This window comes from Anguilla rostrata, chromosome 9, assembly GCF_018555375.3.
Source record: "Anguilla rostrata isolate EN2019 chromosome 9, ASM1855537v3, whole genome shotgun sequence".
Lineage (NCBI taxonomy): Eukaryota > Metazoa > Chordata > Actinopteri > Anguilliformes > Anguillidae > Anguilla > Anguilla rostrata.
Window position 1 is genome coordinate 13,341,465 of NC_057941.1, and position 17,468 is coordinate 13,358,932.

The following is a 17,468-nucleotide window of genomic DNA, read 5'->3' on the forward strand; positions in this document are numbered from 1 at the left end:
AACATGTATTTCATATGCTGAAGAGAAATCCTAAGGCAACTACCCCTTGAAACAAGCAGGAGCTGAAGAAGGCTGCAGTACAGGCCAGGCAGAGCTTCACCAGAGAAGATACTCAGCATCTGGTGATGTCTATGGGTCACAGACTTCAACAGTCATTGCATACAAATGATTTGTAACCAAAAAAGTACTAAACATGATACGTAACATTAATGTTTCCCAAGCAATATGGTGCCCTGAAATGGGGGGCTATAAAAAAAGTGCTGCAACACGGTGAAACCAAAGTGTACAAAAATACCCTGAAATAAAAGATGAGAATGAGCACTTTAACCACATGTGAATTGTTTGATTAAAAATCTAAAATTGTGGAGTATACAGCCAAATCAAGAAAAAAGTTCTTTTTTTTGAAGCTCACTGTATGTGTAAGGAATGAGAGTCTGGGATCAATGTAGCTACTTCATGGGAAACCCCCCAAAAAAGTGTAAAGCTGTTATATAGGTTTGTGGTATCACCCAACAGCCTATATCATGTAAGCATGAGCAAAGCCTTACGCCATCCCATATTTATGGTTGGTCTCTTCAGAATAAACATAAAGCTTATGACAATTTTGGAAGATTAAAAACACATCAACAAATGATTACAGAAGGTTTGCTTTGATTTTTAAATATTTATTTTATGACACAAACTAAAATACAGACTCACTCTCTCCTAGGGAATATCTATATACAGTATATAACATACCCTTATCACCTTTGTTGTGAAGTATTAAAAAGACTATCCAATGTTATATTTTGCTTTTGCAGACTTTTGTTTGTTGACTGTGTAACATGCCCATTTCCTTTGAACCTTTTGTAAAATATATATATCCAATTTGGAAACATGGAGTCTTAAAACAGTACACAAATAATGGAATCTGACTAAAAAGAAAGAAGAAAAAACTTAGCTAAAGAATCACAGGCTGTGCAACAGCTAGTGCATGCTCATCTGCAGTCTTTGTGAGTATATGGGATGGCATAGTCATCTAAAAGGGAAAATCATGGAATGACCGTAGGTAACTGAGTAGGTAAGCTGAATGTCTGGACAGTGAGATCTGTATCCTAATTACGCCTTCCCAACCTGTACTTAACTTAAACTTAATATCCACAGGCCAAACGGGAAAACAAAACAAAACAGAACAGAGATGAATGGTTCTGACTGGAGTCTAGTGGATAACTATGGTATTGGCACTGAACTTGTAAACTGCTAGAGGATGTCAGTATTGCCAAACAACATTCAGGATTTTGTTTCCACATTCTTATCAGCCACATGTATGCCACATGTTAAAACCCTTTTTTTGGCACCTCTTCCACTAAGATCAGTGGAAAAACAGAAGAACACATGGGCCTGCAATGTCATGTCATGACATCACACTTTCACAAATTAAAATGTCTGTCTTTCCTGTATTGTTTGGGTGGACTTTTTAAAATGACCCCAAACCACCCTCCTGTTACCAAAAAAGCCTCTGCCAACAACTAATAACACAAATTAATTAATCTGAATTCTGCATGTATTTCAATCATAAAACATTTAAGGGTTCATAGGCTGTGTTCCATTTTTGTGGGAAGTGCGCCTTGAAAACACCAAAACATATTTTCATTTTGAAAATGCTGCAGCAATACAAACCGAACAAAAACAACAAAAAAAAGCTTCAAATGTAGACTGACAGGACAGTGCAGAAATTATATCCACCCAAACAGTTCACACTTGATTGTAGCATTGAGAAAGATGTCAAAAACCTCCTTACCAATACATAAAAATATTAAATGATAACAGGGAAAACATGGAAACTGGTTTAATCTGTAGTAACAAAAAATAAGTTTATGAATGATACAGACATGGACAGAAGTCAGCATAATTTTACACACCATCAATCCCAGAACTGTTCATGCCCATCACTAACATACACTGTTGCGTAGAGTTCCTTAATTAAACTGTGATCACAACAGAATCAGATAGCATATAAATCTCTAGCCTATTAAGGGCGCTTGGGCAAAAGAGGAGGAGCCAGAATTTGCAGTACAATTCCAATTTTTAAGACATGGACTGTTAGATGGCCCTGCAGTCTTCCTCCCTATTTCAATCTCCACCTTCCATAAAAAGATGTATATACAAAAAAAAAAACTCAAAATGACAACAGAAGTTGCACTGGAGCTGAAACAAATATTTGAATGAATAACAATTTACAAGTGAAAATGTTCAGCAGCATTAACAAATTCTACAAACAAATGATGTGCTGTCTTTTTGGCACATTATTAAAATGTCTTAACCCGAAAAACAACCATATTATCTTTTCTGTGTATGCGAATCATGGGCCGAAGATACTTAATTTAAGTTCATCTTATCCTTTCAAACAGTAAAAAAAGCGTAGTAGAGGGACTTACACAAAACCTTTTTTCATGAAATTCCACTGATAACACTAATCCAATGAGAAGCAAAACAGATGAACGTCCAATGTATTAAAACTTTCCATTTTCATCCATTTTTGTTAAATGGGTATGATTAAAGTCAAAGATCTACTGCATGGGATAAACTGATTTTTTTTAAAAGTCTTAAAAAAACCAACAACAAAAAAGAGAAAAATGCCATAAGCTAGCAAATCACAAATATCTATGTTCCAAAATAAATACTGTTTTTTCCTTAAAAGGCCAGGTTTGACTTGTCTTGCTCTTGTTCAGGATGGCCTTTGCTTCTTGTAAGCACTTTGAAAATGGACAATATTCTCTTTAATGGGCATGCAGTCCACAGGAAAGCAGTCAGCTGACCCAGTCTCATTTGGAAGGGCCATATCCATTCAGTTGTCGGATGCTTGGTTTAATAGGGTAATCGTAACATCCATTTGAGCCTGGATGACAGAGTACTTGAAGCAGTTGATGGTCAGTATGAATCTACCCCCTCTGTTTATGCCACATAGTTGTACTGATTGGGATTCTCCTTATCACGCTCCATGTAGTCCCTGTCGATGAGTGACTCTATTCTCTTCTTTAGGTCAGCAGGCTGCCATAAAATGGAAAAATAAGAAAGTCAACATCATGACCTTGAGACACTGTATTCGTTTTTGACTGCAATTACAGCTTTTATAGTCACAAAGATGTTACACAGAAAAATATAAAATTGCTTATTATAAAAAAAGCAAATTGGGCAAGACTAAATCTGAACCCCCCAAAAACAGCAAGTGAGGTGAAAAAAAAACCTCCCCAATAGAAAGAAAAATAACTCAAACATTAACTCCCGTAGTCATGCTGTGTTACAGCATAGCATGAAGAGAAACAACTGACGATTTTCTTAGCATAAGCATGTAAACAACAGGGTTATTATGTAACTTATGAACAAATGCATTAATTTATACTAACAGTCAGATGCACAAACAATGAGTCACACAAAAGATGATTTTTGCTCACCTTGACTGGGAATTTCAGCTGGTTATACACCTCAGAGACCAGCAAGTTGTGGCTCAGAGTCTTCCTCATCTTCATGATCCGCACAATGGCTGCATCTATCTGGTACTGCCGATCCTGGAAGACACGTTCTGTGGTGCTGGCCTGTTCCTCCACCTGAAAAAAACCCCACCATTGGGTTGATGAATGGCACATATATGGCCAACTTGGACGAGCTGCCCGATGCTTGAGGCAGGGTCTAGGAGGGAGTGACAGAGGAAGTGAAAGCAATAGACATGAGAGAGAAAAAAGAGGCAGCATACTGTTTCTTTCATCTGGATCTGGTTGATCTTTATCCTGAAGAGCTTATGTCTGAAGTCATCGTTGCATGAGAATTTGTCGCCGTCCTCCACATCTTTGCTCTTTGGGATTTTAGACAGGACTCTGGCCTTTCCACAAGCCAGGGACTGCAAGGTCCGTCGCAGCTCACTGTCCTCTGCGTGTACGCATGCACAAACACAAACACACACACACACACACACACACACACACGTTACATACTTGCTACACTGCTGTCCTTGCTGCACATGGCTTCTGAGTTCATAGAATTATATAGCAGGAAAAACAAAAAGACTTTTCTCTGTAGCCTAAGGTAAGGCTGAGTCAAGCTATCTCCCACAATGGTTTCCTTTTGCTTGTGCACAATCATGCAAAAACTAACCAGTTTGGGGGAAATGAGGCATTAGGGGGAAAGAAATTACAGAGCACTGTCTGACTAGAGTAAAATTTAATTAAATATTGATGTTGTCATTGTCGTGTAAATCCGTTATGCATCCAGGACAACCAGACATGCCACAGAGGTTCTCCGTCTGCAGAGACGGTAGGAGTAGAATATTGAATTCAATTCATGCCTTCTTTTTGCAGGCACGAAGGGTGATAACACATTTCTTGTTTATACCAGTATCAGACCTGGGTCAAATATGCATTTGTTTTGGATTCAAATACTTTTCTACATTTTGCTGATCTTGCCTGGTCTATTGAAACCAATGAAATACTCTCGAAAAGTGCAAACCCGCCTTCTGGTCATATTAGCAAGCTCAATTACACCAGGAAAGATCAATAGAGCACAGAAAAGTATTTGAATCCAAAACAAATACGTATTTGACCCAAGTCTGACCAGTATAGATCTTTTCTGACACAAGACACAGAAAGGTTGTATGGTGTATGCATCTCAGGGCTTACTGGGGCAAATGTGGAAATGTATAAGGGTAAACCTGACCTTTATGAAGCAGTGTACCACACCAGTCAACTGATCTATGCTAGCATCAATTTTTAGAAAAAATGAGTATACTCAAAAACATTCTCCATGACCCAAGTGCTGGGCACAATGATTATTTTAAAAATATGCTTGTTCGGATGATGTAATAAACTGTCAACCACACTAAACATCTTCTGTCAGCATAATTTCCACAGGGAGTGAGCGGTTACGGTCTGTTCTCAAGATAAGAATGTTCTATGGTTAACCAGAGTCTAAAGAACATTTGTTTTCCTTCTTAAACATTAAAATAACACAAGCAGGACCACAAAGCAGTTTTTCAGGCAAAGCAAAAGTTCAGTTTTAAAAAAACACAAACACACACATGCACACCCACACACAAACCTATTCCTGTTGCCTGTTTAATTTCCTCCAAGCTGAATTCCTCTCCTTCGTTGAACATGAGAAGCACCAAAGTCTGGAACAGGGACACTTGCAGCTCTTTTTTCCCCTATGTAAGTAAAATGACAAAAATGAATAAATGCGTGACCACATTTCTTGAACAGCACTTAACTTCCAGATCTTAATAGAAACAACTTCAATAAGATATTACTACATTTTCACACTTTCATTTATTTATTTATTATTTTAGAAAAATCACAAAATTAAAGTATGTGACACTTCATATATGGAAACATAGTAACATATTAACAAAACAAAAAAAAAACCTCTTTAAATTCAGCTTTCAAGACACAGTGCCCCAGTGTCGACTGCCACTGCAGTTTCCGCCCACTGTGCTTCCCAAGATAAAAACTCTTGAAAATCTCTTGTAGTTTCACCATCTGGGAAAATGAAATAGAAACATCAATGCCTTACAAAACAGACAGGGGTCAGCACAGTCTAAGTGGCATTACACCAGCAGAACACTGACCTCTGGAGGTAAATGCACTTCCATAGGCACGTAGGTTGGCCAGTAACCCATGGTCAGAATGTTCACAGTCAATTCAATGTTGCCAGGGATATTCTGACATTGCATATGCTGGAGAGGGGAGAGAGGCATTTCTTACAATAGTCACCTAAAAATAGCAAATGAGATGAAATGCAACACATTTGCAAACACCAGAAAAGCCTATGCCAGTGTCTAGCACACAAACAGCTGTCACTACAATTCAAGTCTCTTCTTTTCACTTGGAAAAGTCTTGGATATGAGCGATTGCTGCAAAGAGAAATCTTCTTGTGAGACCACTTCCTTTGCTTGAATCGACTCCACGTGTTCTATTAAGCAGTGCTCTCACAAAGGAACACTGAAACTGAATTATTTCATAAGAAGCGTATCGTCTTTGGGCTAGACAACCTCACATAACATACAGGCGAGGGTATTCTAGTTTTTGAGATATGTTACCTGTTTAAACTGCACCATTATGTCCTTGGACAGCTCCATGTCCTTGAACATACCTTCCAGTTTGCTGGTGAAGGCTGCACCACATTCTGCCAGCATAAAACAAAGACCGGATGTTAATACAAAAGAGACGTGTAAAGACCTTTGTCTGGTGACAAAAGCTGCTGAGAGCAGGCAAAGGCCAGGTTACCACTCTAATGTTTTAGTCTCTAAAAACGTACTGCACAGGAAGAACATGAACCACCGGATTAATACTGAACAGATTGAGAATGCCTTAAATTGCAAAATCAGATTCAATTAAGAACTGACCGTGTTTTAGCTTAGACAGCATGGACTTCTCTGCATCCACAGATGCGCTCTTCCCCACCAGCAACCTTTTCGCCAGATCTTTCTTGTAAAAGGCCTCAAAAACATCTTTACCTGTAAAAGATATTTACAGCAATAAGACCACATAAATTCATCACTGACAACTGACATCGGAATTGGACCACGTGTAGGGAAATGGCAAACCAACAGGGCAGTTTAACAGCCAGGTAAAAGTCTGGAGCACCTCACCGTAAATGAACCGGAATATGATCATGATTTTGTCCAGCATCTTCTCCAGTTCCTCGTCTGTGGCCTCCTTGTTCCCAGCTCTCAACTTTGAATCCACATGTTTGGCTGCAAAAGCAATATCCTATATGAGTTCTCCACCAGCAGTACAGCCAATTTGGCAGGGGCGGGACTAACCACACAAAACTCAGGGCTTCCGGGGGCACCAATCTGTGCACAGAGCTGGGATTGGTTCGGACCCATCCGCAATTATGGAGCGAGTGGCTGAAATTGATTTAGTGCACCGTGAAATAAACTAGCTGGGATTACATCACTGCTCTCCTTGACCCAATTAGTAGGGATGTCTGAATCCAATCCATGCTCCCGATACCACTATAGGTTAAGTATTGGCATTGGCGTTAACACACCCAATCTGAATCCGATCCTTTCTGACACAGCAGCACTTAAAACGCATATTAATTCTTGTCTGTCGCAAAACTTCACCTTCATAATTTCTGTGCCTTATCTGGTCGCCACCACACATGAGGCTATTGTTTATGAAATAAGTCGCTATCTACTAAGATATCTGATGCGTGGAACTTTTACAAACTGGAAACCGAAAGCAGCCCTATGGCCACTTGCAACATTTGCAACACCAGTGTTGCAAGGGGCACCATTAGCACAGCTTCTTACAATACAATGAATTTGAAAAAGCGTCCGAAGAAACAGCATTCAAAGTAGTATGCCCACGTATCGTAGTGCACCCAAAACAAGACCACAGCCTAGCAGGAAACACTGGAGAATACTTTTGAAAGACAGGAAACGTTTCCACAAGAAAGCAGCAAGGCCAGAACATACAATAAATTAATAAAAAATTATACTGATCAAAGGTATTATTGTGCTAAAGGAATATTTCATTTTGGTATAACATAATTGATTTTGTGGAGCCACCCCATTGTAGTCCATTTGTGATGCGTGAAGGCTAGCAACATCAGCCCATTCATTTCTGAGACCTCGCTGAAACTCCGGAGGATAATAGATTAATGCGATGTTTTTTTTTGTTTGTTTTTTTAATCAAAGGTATTTTTTGTTAGCTGATAAGCTGTTTTCAGGTTTATCTTAGCTATAGGTTATACGGTGAAACAATTTTCATCTACTGCATAAAAATGCAAATGTCATGAAGTAGGCTGACACAACTACTGTACTTGGTGGATTACTGAGCGTAAAGAAAATGTTGGCAAGCTATTGTATAGTATATAGTATATTCAATATTCTATGTTAGTTGGACAATAATTTGAAGACACCAGATTCAGAAATTAAGTGCTTTGTCCCAGATTGTAGGAACTATAGGTCTCCATATCACTGAGAATACATAATTACAATAGTATAAAACAATTTTAAATAATAAATAATTAAACCTTCTTACAGGATATTCTTTTTCTAAGGCAACGAACCATTGAAAATGCATCAGATATCAAATCAAAATGTTTGATGTTAGTGCTCTCTTTAATTGATCTACTATCCTATGTAGTTAGTTTGAGCTTTAAAAATATTAATTTCAGCAAGGTCTCAAAAACAAAAGGAAGCGAATTGGGAGTCGGACAACCGGGAGGAAAGCCAATGCCGCTAACAGTCACAGGGACATCATGTTACTAGTATTCAATAAACAATCGGGTAGACTCCACAAAAATGACTTATGACAAAAGTGAAATATCCCTTCATATTGTTTTTTGTTTCCTGTAAAAATTTGTTTAGGCTTATCTTGCCTACCCTTGAACTGTTTAACTGATTTTAAGCCAAAGGGCGCGTTCTAGTGTGTAGGCTAGCTGTTGAATAATTTAAAAAAAAAGACAAATGCCAAAAAAAAAAAGGTATCAGACATTGTATTGACAGATAGTGAATGTACTGTACTCCGATCAGAAGACTTTTTAAAAACTGGATCGGGACATTCCTACCAATCAATCAAAGACAATCGCAGAGTTACAGCAGATACTGAGAAGAAATACTTGCCGATGAGTTCAGCCGGTTTGTTCAGCCTTTTGTTGATGAAGGTCTCAAAAGCCTCCTTCATTGCATTGACAAACTTTTCATTCTTCAGGAAGCAGATGTCAATGATGTGATCCACCTTATCCTTGAAGTCCAGCAGCTCCTGCACCATAGTTTTGTCTTTCTCGGGGTTGATGACTATTGTGCTTCCGAAGGCCTGTGAAACAAGAACAAAAAAATTTCTCAAAGTCTTCAGAGAGGACAAGAAAAAGTCCCTTTATTTTCAAAAATATTTAAAGAAATGCAATCAGATTGTTGTAGAAGTACTTTATAGGATTCGCTACGTACTCATAAAAAATAAGAGGCCAATCATATATCCAATGCCTCTCCTACTGTTCTGTTGATAAGAGGTTTCTCATAACATTGTACCCACTGTTACACATAATAGACAAGGAGAAGCCTGTCTGATACCTGTGCTTGGGTTGAAACAGGGTTCTTCAAGCCAGAATGCTCAATTTATGTGGAACCTTTGCTGCTTTTCCACAAAGTGTTTTGAAGAATGGCAAGCCTACCTTGATGTACTCAATCCAGTGCTGCAGAAGGACCTGCACGCCTCCTCGCACCCTGCTGAAGAGCTGGTACAGCAGAGACAGGTCCTGGATTCTATTCTCATCCAGGAGGTGATTCAAACCTGAATACAACAACACAGAGACGACAAACAAACGCCACATGTCATTCCATTCTCTTAGTCACATTAGTTTGCCTAAAACATGCTTACTGTATTACCAGCAAATATATGCTAGCCTAATTAACAACTTAAAGTGAAGTACAATGACCACTTTATTTTTAGGAGATATACCTTTCTGGAGAGTGGCCGTCAGGTGTTCACCTAGCAACTGCTTTTCCACAGTCGCAATGAGAGGTTTCCTACAAGACAACGAGAGACAGTTAACCACACCAAAAATCACAAAACTAGTAATTAAACTGCCCTGCGCCAACATAAAAAATATTCCATAGATGAGCAACTCACTGTGTGCTCTGGTCTAAATATGTGATCACCCTATCAGCTTCTTCTTCCAAGCGCTTGTTTACATGATGGAGATACTCAGGAACCTACAGAGGAATGAAGGGTATTTAATACACAAACTGTGGCAGCAGGAGCAGGCATTAAGAAGCCACACAGTCACCTCTTCGCTGAATGCCAATAAATCACCTCTCTCTCTTGCATCAACCTCTGTCCCTCCGCTGCGTACAAACGGTGGGTCTCCTCCAGGAACCGCTGCTCAAACGAGTCCTGATAAATCTGCCGGGATGAGAGAATCAGTCATTTCATTAGTCAGACAATTCTCAAGCGAGGCTAAAATTAACACTTTGACCTGCACTGACAGGATAAATCAGACCTTCATTTTTCCCTCTTCCAGGCAGGTTCCTTTCCCGAAGGAAGCCGCTGTTCTCTCAAACTCAGAAGGTCTGCGTTACCCAAGTACTACATAAAGCTCTTCCTTCAACTGAAAATTGACTTGTTAAATAAAGGCTTCATACATAACCTGATTGCTCTGCAAATACGCCACAGCTTCTGATGTACTGGAAACTAAATACATCAAACAGTGGAAACATCATCTTTCTGCTCATCGTCACTATACTGCCTGGTGTACCAGATCCAGACCAGGCAGTCAATAAGCAAAGACGTGCGTGTGTGACCTTGATACTCTGTAAAGTGTCATTGTGACAGATCTCTGTAAAAAGCGCAATACAGATAAAATTGAAACTGAAGCGTTGAATTGCAGTTCCGGTGAGAACTGCTTGAGTAAGGGGCCGGGTGGATTGGGAGGCCGCACCTGCAGGTCAGACAGCATGCTCAGGAGACTGCGCAGCAGGCTGCGGTCGATGGCCTCGCCGTTCCGCTCCCTCTCGATGAGCAGCAGGATCCCGTCGATGGTCTTGTTCTGCACCTTCTGGTCGCTGATTATGTAAAACCTGAATAACTCCAGGCCCATGTCCCTGGGGGTAGGTGTCGTCACATTAGTGTTGGTCAGACGGCCAAGCACGCAGGGCTACACAGCTGCCACATACAAGTGTTCCCAAACTCCAAGGCCACGAAATATAATATTCTGGCTGCATGTGGCCTCTTTGCCTTTATCAAACCATACTTGCATTGTGTCCAAAACTGGAAGAAAACTATTTTGCTAAAATGTCAGCCATGCATTGAACTGAAAATATTCAAAAGCTTCCATTATTGAAATTATCAGCTGATATACTGACCTACTGTTGACTGTACCAACACCTTACAATCTATGAGGATATAGCCGGTTTATTCCAATTCGCTATTTGTCTATCAGCTATGCAATTCCATGTTATTTGGCCATTAAAAATATATTTCCTGAATTCAGTATGTTTACTCAATTATACAACATCCACCAACTGTGAGAAAACCATGATATCCTCCGTCAATATATAAAAAAGGGGTGTACATTGGCCCTCTGAGTAAGTTGCTCTAGATAACATCACCTAGTAAAGCTAATGTAAAGCTATTGCAAACTGCATTTAAACTATACTATTACAAATGGATAAGGGATCAAAGATGTTAAATTCCCTCTCTTTTGAGTTTTGAAGAACGGAAGTTAGAAGTAATTTTATTTCAGATCCTCAATATTTGTCAAATTGCCAAATACAGAAAGTGTGTTTAAAATGCATGCAATTATGTAGCATACACCATAGAGCATTTTATTAAAACAGATACAACTTACCAGATAGATGGCAGCATTGAATTTTGTAAAACATAGGTTCGATCCAAAAATAAAAAGATGCTTCTAATCATGATCTGTAAAAACAAAGAATTGTAACATTAACAGCCAATACTAACTACCAGCAAAATAAAAAATTAACAACACTTCTGGGATGGCCGGCTAACCTTTCCAAACTAAGTACAATGAGTAGAAAAATAAATATTCACCGTTATTACAATGAAAAAAAAACGATCGAGAAAGTAATGGAACTACACTGAACAGATAGCTGAACGTAACTAACCAGTAGCTGAGCAAACGCCACTTACTGATTTCATTTTGATGTAATACAATGACAACTCGATCAATGCCAATATTTAATAATTCAGCTTACCATTTGTCTGCAGTGATCTTGCCAGCATTTGTCTATCTTCTTCAAGAAGAGGACACTGTCTAGTGCCTCTGTAAAGTAAGAGTTAAGGAAGCAAATGCACAAGCACGGCATCTATTCTTTCCAGCGAACAGCGCACACTTCCACTTCGGAACCCTATCTGTACTGAATTCTGCACCATCTACACTGCATCTATTCCTTCCAATGAAAAGTGCTCACAAATGTCAGATCCCCAATTCTAAATTCACTGGGAAACGTATGATGTGTGAGCCTCTAGGGGCTTCAATCTATGACAATTACTTTCAGAACATTTAATATATATATATATAGTATCACAGCAAATGTAGAATTGGGAATCACGCATGCATACATGCATACATAAAAAGTGGTCCACAACTCCCACAAAAAGGATCTACCACCCAAATTATTGTGATGTTTTTTTAATTGTGCAGAGTAATTACAATGCGGACACATTTCGGCAAATGTCTTCCTCAGAGCATTGTGATGAGATAGACTGAAAGTGCCTAGACCTTCTAGACCTTGCGAAGGCAAGATTTACACAAAACGTCTATGTCTCAAATAATGAGCTCACTAAATATTTATCATCATATTTGTTTTCCCCAAAAGATAAGAAGTAAGTGCAAGTACTAAAGTCCCAGCACACAAACACACAAAAGGATATTCTCTGAACTGATGAATTTGGGCCTTAATGTGGTCTTCACACACCACCCTCAGTTGCTTATAAAGTTTTGCAGATATCTTATGGGAGCAGAGATTCTCAACAGCCTGTTGTACAGAAAAAGAGAGGCAGAATTACTCATAGCACTTGCTATATCAGAACATTTACAATACAGACACAGGCCAACATGTGATGCAGAGTTGTAGAAAACCAAATCAACAAGACCAAATGTAATAATTTCTAAAATAAAAGTGAACAACTTTGGTTACCACTGGCAGCAGTGAGGATGTAAGACGTGCCATACAATTCTCGCAGGAACACTGACATTCTTATTAGAGAATTTAAAAAAACATAGGGCAATAATGACCTATTCTTAAAGGCATCCCCCAGTCCCTGGGGGTTATCACAGTGCATGCAGTAAAATCCCTGTTGCAGGTTTCTTTTTGCGTCCTGCCATTGTAAAGGGATCAGGGGTTCTTCGGTTTCAATGGCCATGCCCACGGATTGGAGGGGGAGGGGGGTGGAGATGTTATGCAACAAAACAGGCTAAGGGTAATAGTGGAGCAGGACTTGGTGCAGGAGACTACATGATCTAACTTAGCCGCGTTTCCACCGCAGGAACTATACCCCGGAACTAGGAACCTTTTGAGGAACTCGGTGCGTTTCCACCGCAGGAACTAGGGTCTAAATTTAGTTCTGGGGGCTTTGTTTTACCCCCCAAAACGTTCCTGCTCGGGAGGTAGTACTTTCGAAAGTACAGGAACCTTTTGGGTGGAGCTTGCAGCGCTGAACATTTCTGATTGGTCGAGTACTCGCAGCATTTGTGTTGTATTTATTTTCCGCCATTACCCGCCATGTTTGAAAACCAATTTATTTTCATAATAACTTCAAATCAAACTTGTACGTTATGCGGCGCAGTAGCCTAGTTTTGGTTATAGCCTGTCAACGTCTTGGAATTATAACGTGTGCTCTTCTGTTCTTTTCTTGCTTTAGTATTCGTTTTATAAAATGCTAAGCATTCGTGCTGGGACAGCATATTACGTAGGCTACCAAAACATTCAAACGGATTAATTCGGTTGCTGAATATTTTCTTCCGGATTTTCTTTGTTAGCCCGTTGTAATTGACTCAAAACGTTTGATAGAGTTATGTGAGGTATGCGGTAGTTCTGCATAATTAACATTGATGATACAGTACAAGCAAACTGGAAATCACCATCCGCACTTTTTATCCGCGTAAACTAACAGGTTAATTCTAGTAATCTTCCCTTTAGCTTTTTCAGACTGCCGTAATTTTACTGACATTTTTCAATTCCACGAAAAGACCAGGAAGACTATGGACTAAAGCCGCGTTTCCACCGCAGGAACTATACCCCGGAACTAGGAACCTTTTGAGGAACTCAGTGCGTTTCCACCGCAGGAACTAGGGTCTAAATTTAGTTCTGGGGGCTTTGTTTTACCCCCAAAACGTTCCTGCTCGGGGGTAGTACTTTCCGAAAGTACAGGAACCTTTGGGTGGAGCTTGCAGCGCTGAACATTTCTGATTGGTCGAGTACTCGTAGCATTTGTGTTGTATTTATTTTCCGCCATTGCCCGCCATGTTTGAAAATATGCAGCGGCAAACCAATTTATTTTCATAATAACTTCAAATCAAACTTGTATGTTATGCGGCGCAGTAGCCTACTTTTGGTTATAGCCTGTCAACGTCTTGGAATTATAACGTGTGCTCTTCTGTTCTTTTCTTGCTTTAGTATTCGTTTTATAAAATGCTAAGCATTCGTGCTGGGACAGCATATTACGTAGGCTACCAAAACATTCAAACGGATTAATTCGGTTGCTGAATATTTTCCTCCGGATTTTCTTTGTTAGCCCGTTGTAATTGACTCAAAACGTTTGATACAGTTATGTGAGGTATGCGGTAGTTCTGCATAATTAACATTGGTGATACAGTACAAGCAAACTGGAAATCACCTTCCGCACTTTTTATCCGGGTAAAATAACAGGTTAATTCTAGTAATCTTCCCTTTAGCTTTTTCAGACTGCCGTAATTTTACTCAATTTTACTGCCATTTTTCAATTCCACGAAAAGACCAGGAAGACTATGGACTCATTTATGGTGCATGGTTCGCATCTGGAGGGCACACTTCGCTGCTCGGCTAGCAGTAACTTCGAAGGAAAGCAAACGGTGGCTGTACCACTACTAATTTACATTTTCACGCAAGTCCGAGTTTTCGTTCTATTCTTGTCATTTTGCGATTAGCCTATATGGAATTGACGACGAGAAAGTAATAAAACAGCAAATTGTTTACGTGTGCATGTTTTCTGCTGTTAATGAATGTGTTTGAGAGGATATATGAAAATCAATAAATACAAAAGTAACCATATATAGTCATTGTTGGTAACCCGTTGTATATAAGTGGAATATACCCCTCCGGGCTGTCCCGGTTATTAGAAAATAATGTAGGCTACTTCGGTGGTAGTATGGGGTTACAGAAGAAATATGACAGATGGACCGACGACAACGTCAGTGGGCTAATTTGCCTAATCTTCGCGGTACTTTAGACCCCGGTGGAAACGCAGACAACCATTGGCTGAAGGAACCTTTTAGTTCCTGGTAAAGTAGTTCCTGGGACTGAAAGTTCCGGGTAATTTTGGTGGAAACGCGGCTTAATTTATGGTGCATAGTTCGCATCTGGAGGGCACACTTCGCTGCTCGGCTAGCAGTAACTTCGAAGGAAAGCAAACGGTGGCTGTACCACTACTAATTTACATTTTCACGCAAGTCCGAGTTTTCGTTCTATTCTTGTCATTTTGCCATTAGCCTATATGGAATTGACGACGAGAAAGTAATCAAACAGCAAATTGTTTACAACGTGTGCATGTTTTCTGCTGTTGTTGCCAGTTATACATATAAATGTGAATGCATTCTGTCGCTTCGGATGTCAAGACATGAAAGCGAATGTTCGCATAAAAACATAATGAATGTGTTTGAGAGGATATATGAAAATCAATAAATACAAAAGTAACCATATATAGTCATTGTTGGTAACCCGTTGTATAAGTGGAATAAACCCCTCCGGGCTGTCCCGGTTATTAGAAAACAATGTAGGCTACTTCGGTGGTAGTATGGGGTTACGGAAGAAATCATATGACAGACGGACCGACGACAACGTTGCTTTTTCATACGTCAGTGGGCTAATTTGCCTAATCTTCGCGGTACTTTAGACCCCGGTGGAAACGCAGACAACCATTGGCTGAAGGAACCTTTTAGTTCCTGGTAAAGTAGTTCCTGGGACTGAAAGTTCCGGGTAATTTCGGTGGAAACGCGGCTCTTGACTGGGATGGGGGGGATGAGAGAGGACGGCTGATCATGTGATCAAAACATAAGGGAGGTTAAGCACTGCGACCTGTTACCTGATAGAGTTCTTCGAGATTATACTTGATTGAGGTGCTGTTCTGAATGGCCTCCACTGCCTCTTTCAACTTCTGCCACGTCTCGTCTGTATAGTTCTCTGGCAATTTCGGCTTTTCTGAAAATTGACAGATTAGTGAGTCATTCCGGGGAATCAAAGGTGTTTTGCGCACTCAAAAAGTAGTACTTTTGTCTCAGAACCAACAGCGTTTCTTGATGGAACTATTTTAAACGCACGAAGGGCAACACTACATATTAAACCACATCACTTTATTGCACACTAAAATTAAACATTATTTGGAACATATATATGCATTTTAAATACGCTTCAGTTAAGCCTCAATATCAACCAGCAGTTACACCAAGACACAACAAACACAAAGTTCAACATGTGTTCAGAGGCAGTTCTCCGGGATTTCATTTTTGACAGGTAACAGGGCGGCTAGCTAGACACTTTTCAGCCAACAGACTGCATTACTGGAAATAATACAACGGGTAATGTTAAATTAGCAACAGACTAACTTATCCGTAATCGACGATACAAAATGCTGTCGTACATTATGTACAAAACGGTCAACGTATAACTTAACTAAGGTAGCTATACAACAATCTCTCAACGCCCTGCTGAAATGGGACAAGTGGTGAAACAAGAAAAACAGCTTAGCCGGCGTCAGATAGCTTGTAAGCAGTGTAACTGTTAGATAACTAATATTGCAATTACAAAAACAACCAGCGAGCCCACTTACGTTACCTTTGAAGTTCTTGATAACTAGTTTTCTTGCTGCACCAGGTTTGCTGTTATTTGAGAAGGTAGTGGAACCAACAGTCTTGGTAAGTCCGTTAGCGTGGTGCCCTACACCAGCAGCCAAGAAAACGTTTTTAGTCTTGTTTGAAGACGACGTGCTGGAGGAGGATTCCTCAGCCATTTTTACATCCAGTCCAATGAAATCAACAGAGTCCTCGAACCTCAACTTCTTCTGACTGAGATGCGAAGAGGAAGTGCCAGAGGAAGAAGAGATGTTGCTAAAAATTTTGGTGGAAAATGAAGAAACTGAATCAAAGCCTTCCTTCTCGGAGCTGTTTATTTTTCTCTTTTTGGACGCTGAATTGTTACTGCTGTCGTTATTACCATCTGAAGCTGCTGGTCTAACCTCCTGAGCTGGCGGTAGGGGATTAGGGGAAGATAAACCTGTTGGAAACATGAAAATTGTTACAAAATCAAATAGCTAGTCTATTAATCCTAAAAGCCTCGAGGTTAACGGCCCCTGTTTGTTTCTTACAGCCAAATCCCTGGTAAATATAATCGTCTACGTTTATTATAAATTGGAAACAGACAATAAAATTAAACTACAGCTCCACTCTCTTTCTTGTTATTGGCAGAAAAAGATGGCGGACTATTACTTCCTACCGACAACTCTCATATTCATTACGTTGTGAAGCGTTTAATTATACTTTATGTATCAAAGCTCAGGCACACGCGATATAGGTAATTCTGTGAGTATAAACACAGTATAAAACGTCGGCAGTTGGTTTTAACAAAGTTCGTCCATATTTTTTTTTTGACCTCCCGGAAGTACTTTGCTCTACACCGCAAAGTAGAAACTGCTTTTGCCGGGAGATGGCGCCGCGCCAATTGTGAACCTAAAAGTTAGCCTGTAATATCTCTATCTACAAGCCCTACTGCA

At 39.8% G+C, this 17,468-nt stretch overlaps 1 protein-coding gene across 2 annotated transcripts; it reads right to left on the bottom strand.

Annotated features, from left to right (window-relative positions):
- Positions 1 to 1,813: 1,813 nt before the first annotated feature.
- Positions 1,814 to 17,307, bottom strand: LOC135262987 (cullin-4B-like). 2 transcript variants are annotated; one of them, XM_064350496.1, is made up of 21 exons: positions 16,913 to 17,307; positions 16,535 to 16,806; positions 15,786 to 15,901; positions 12,377 to 12,481; positions 11,699 to 11,767; positions 11,329 to 11,402; positions 10,420 to 10,582; positions 9,795 to 9,884; positions 9,612 to 9,694; positions 9,441 to 9,508; positions 9,154 to 9,272; positions 8,606 to 8,798; positions 6,620 to 6,724; positions 6,374 to 6,484; positions 6,068 to 6,153; positions 5,597 to 5,704; positions 5,394 to 5,507; positions 5,071 to 5,176; positions 3,734 to 3,906; positions 3,435 to 3,587; positions 1,814 to 3,030 (listed from the first exon to the last, which is right to left on the bottom strand). In XM_064350496.1, the coding sequence occupies exons 2-21, from the start codon at positions 16,707 to 16,709 to the stop codon at positions 2,935 to 2,937; spliced, it is 2,307 nt and encodes a 768-aa protein (XP_064206566.1). In that variant the 5' UTR covers positions 16,710 to 16,806; positions 16,913 to 17,307; the 3' UTR covers positions 1,814 to 2,934. The 2 variants fall into 2 exon arrangements, with proteins under 2 accessions (XP_064206566.1, XP_064206565.1); XM_064350495.1 differs by having other exon boundaries at positions 16,535 to 17,307.
- Between the last annotated feature and the right edge of the window lie 161 nt (positions 17,308 to 17,468).

Bases quoted from the DNA above. Each gene is read 5' to 3' on its own strand.
- LOC135262987 (XM_064350495.1), bottom strand. From the start codon at position 16,985: ATGTTTCCAACAGGTTTATCTTCCCCTAATCCCCTACCGCCAGCTCAG. The intron at 6,485-6,619 runs GTGAGGTGCTCC...TATCTTTTACAG, and splicing joins CATATTCCGGTTCATTTACG to GTAAAGATGTTTTTGAGGCC. The intron at 5,705-6,067 runs GTAACATATCTC...TCCCCTCTCCAG, and splicing joins TAATGGTGCAGTTTAAACAG to CATATGCAATGTCAGAATAT.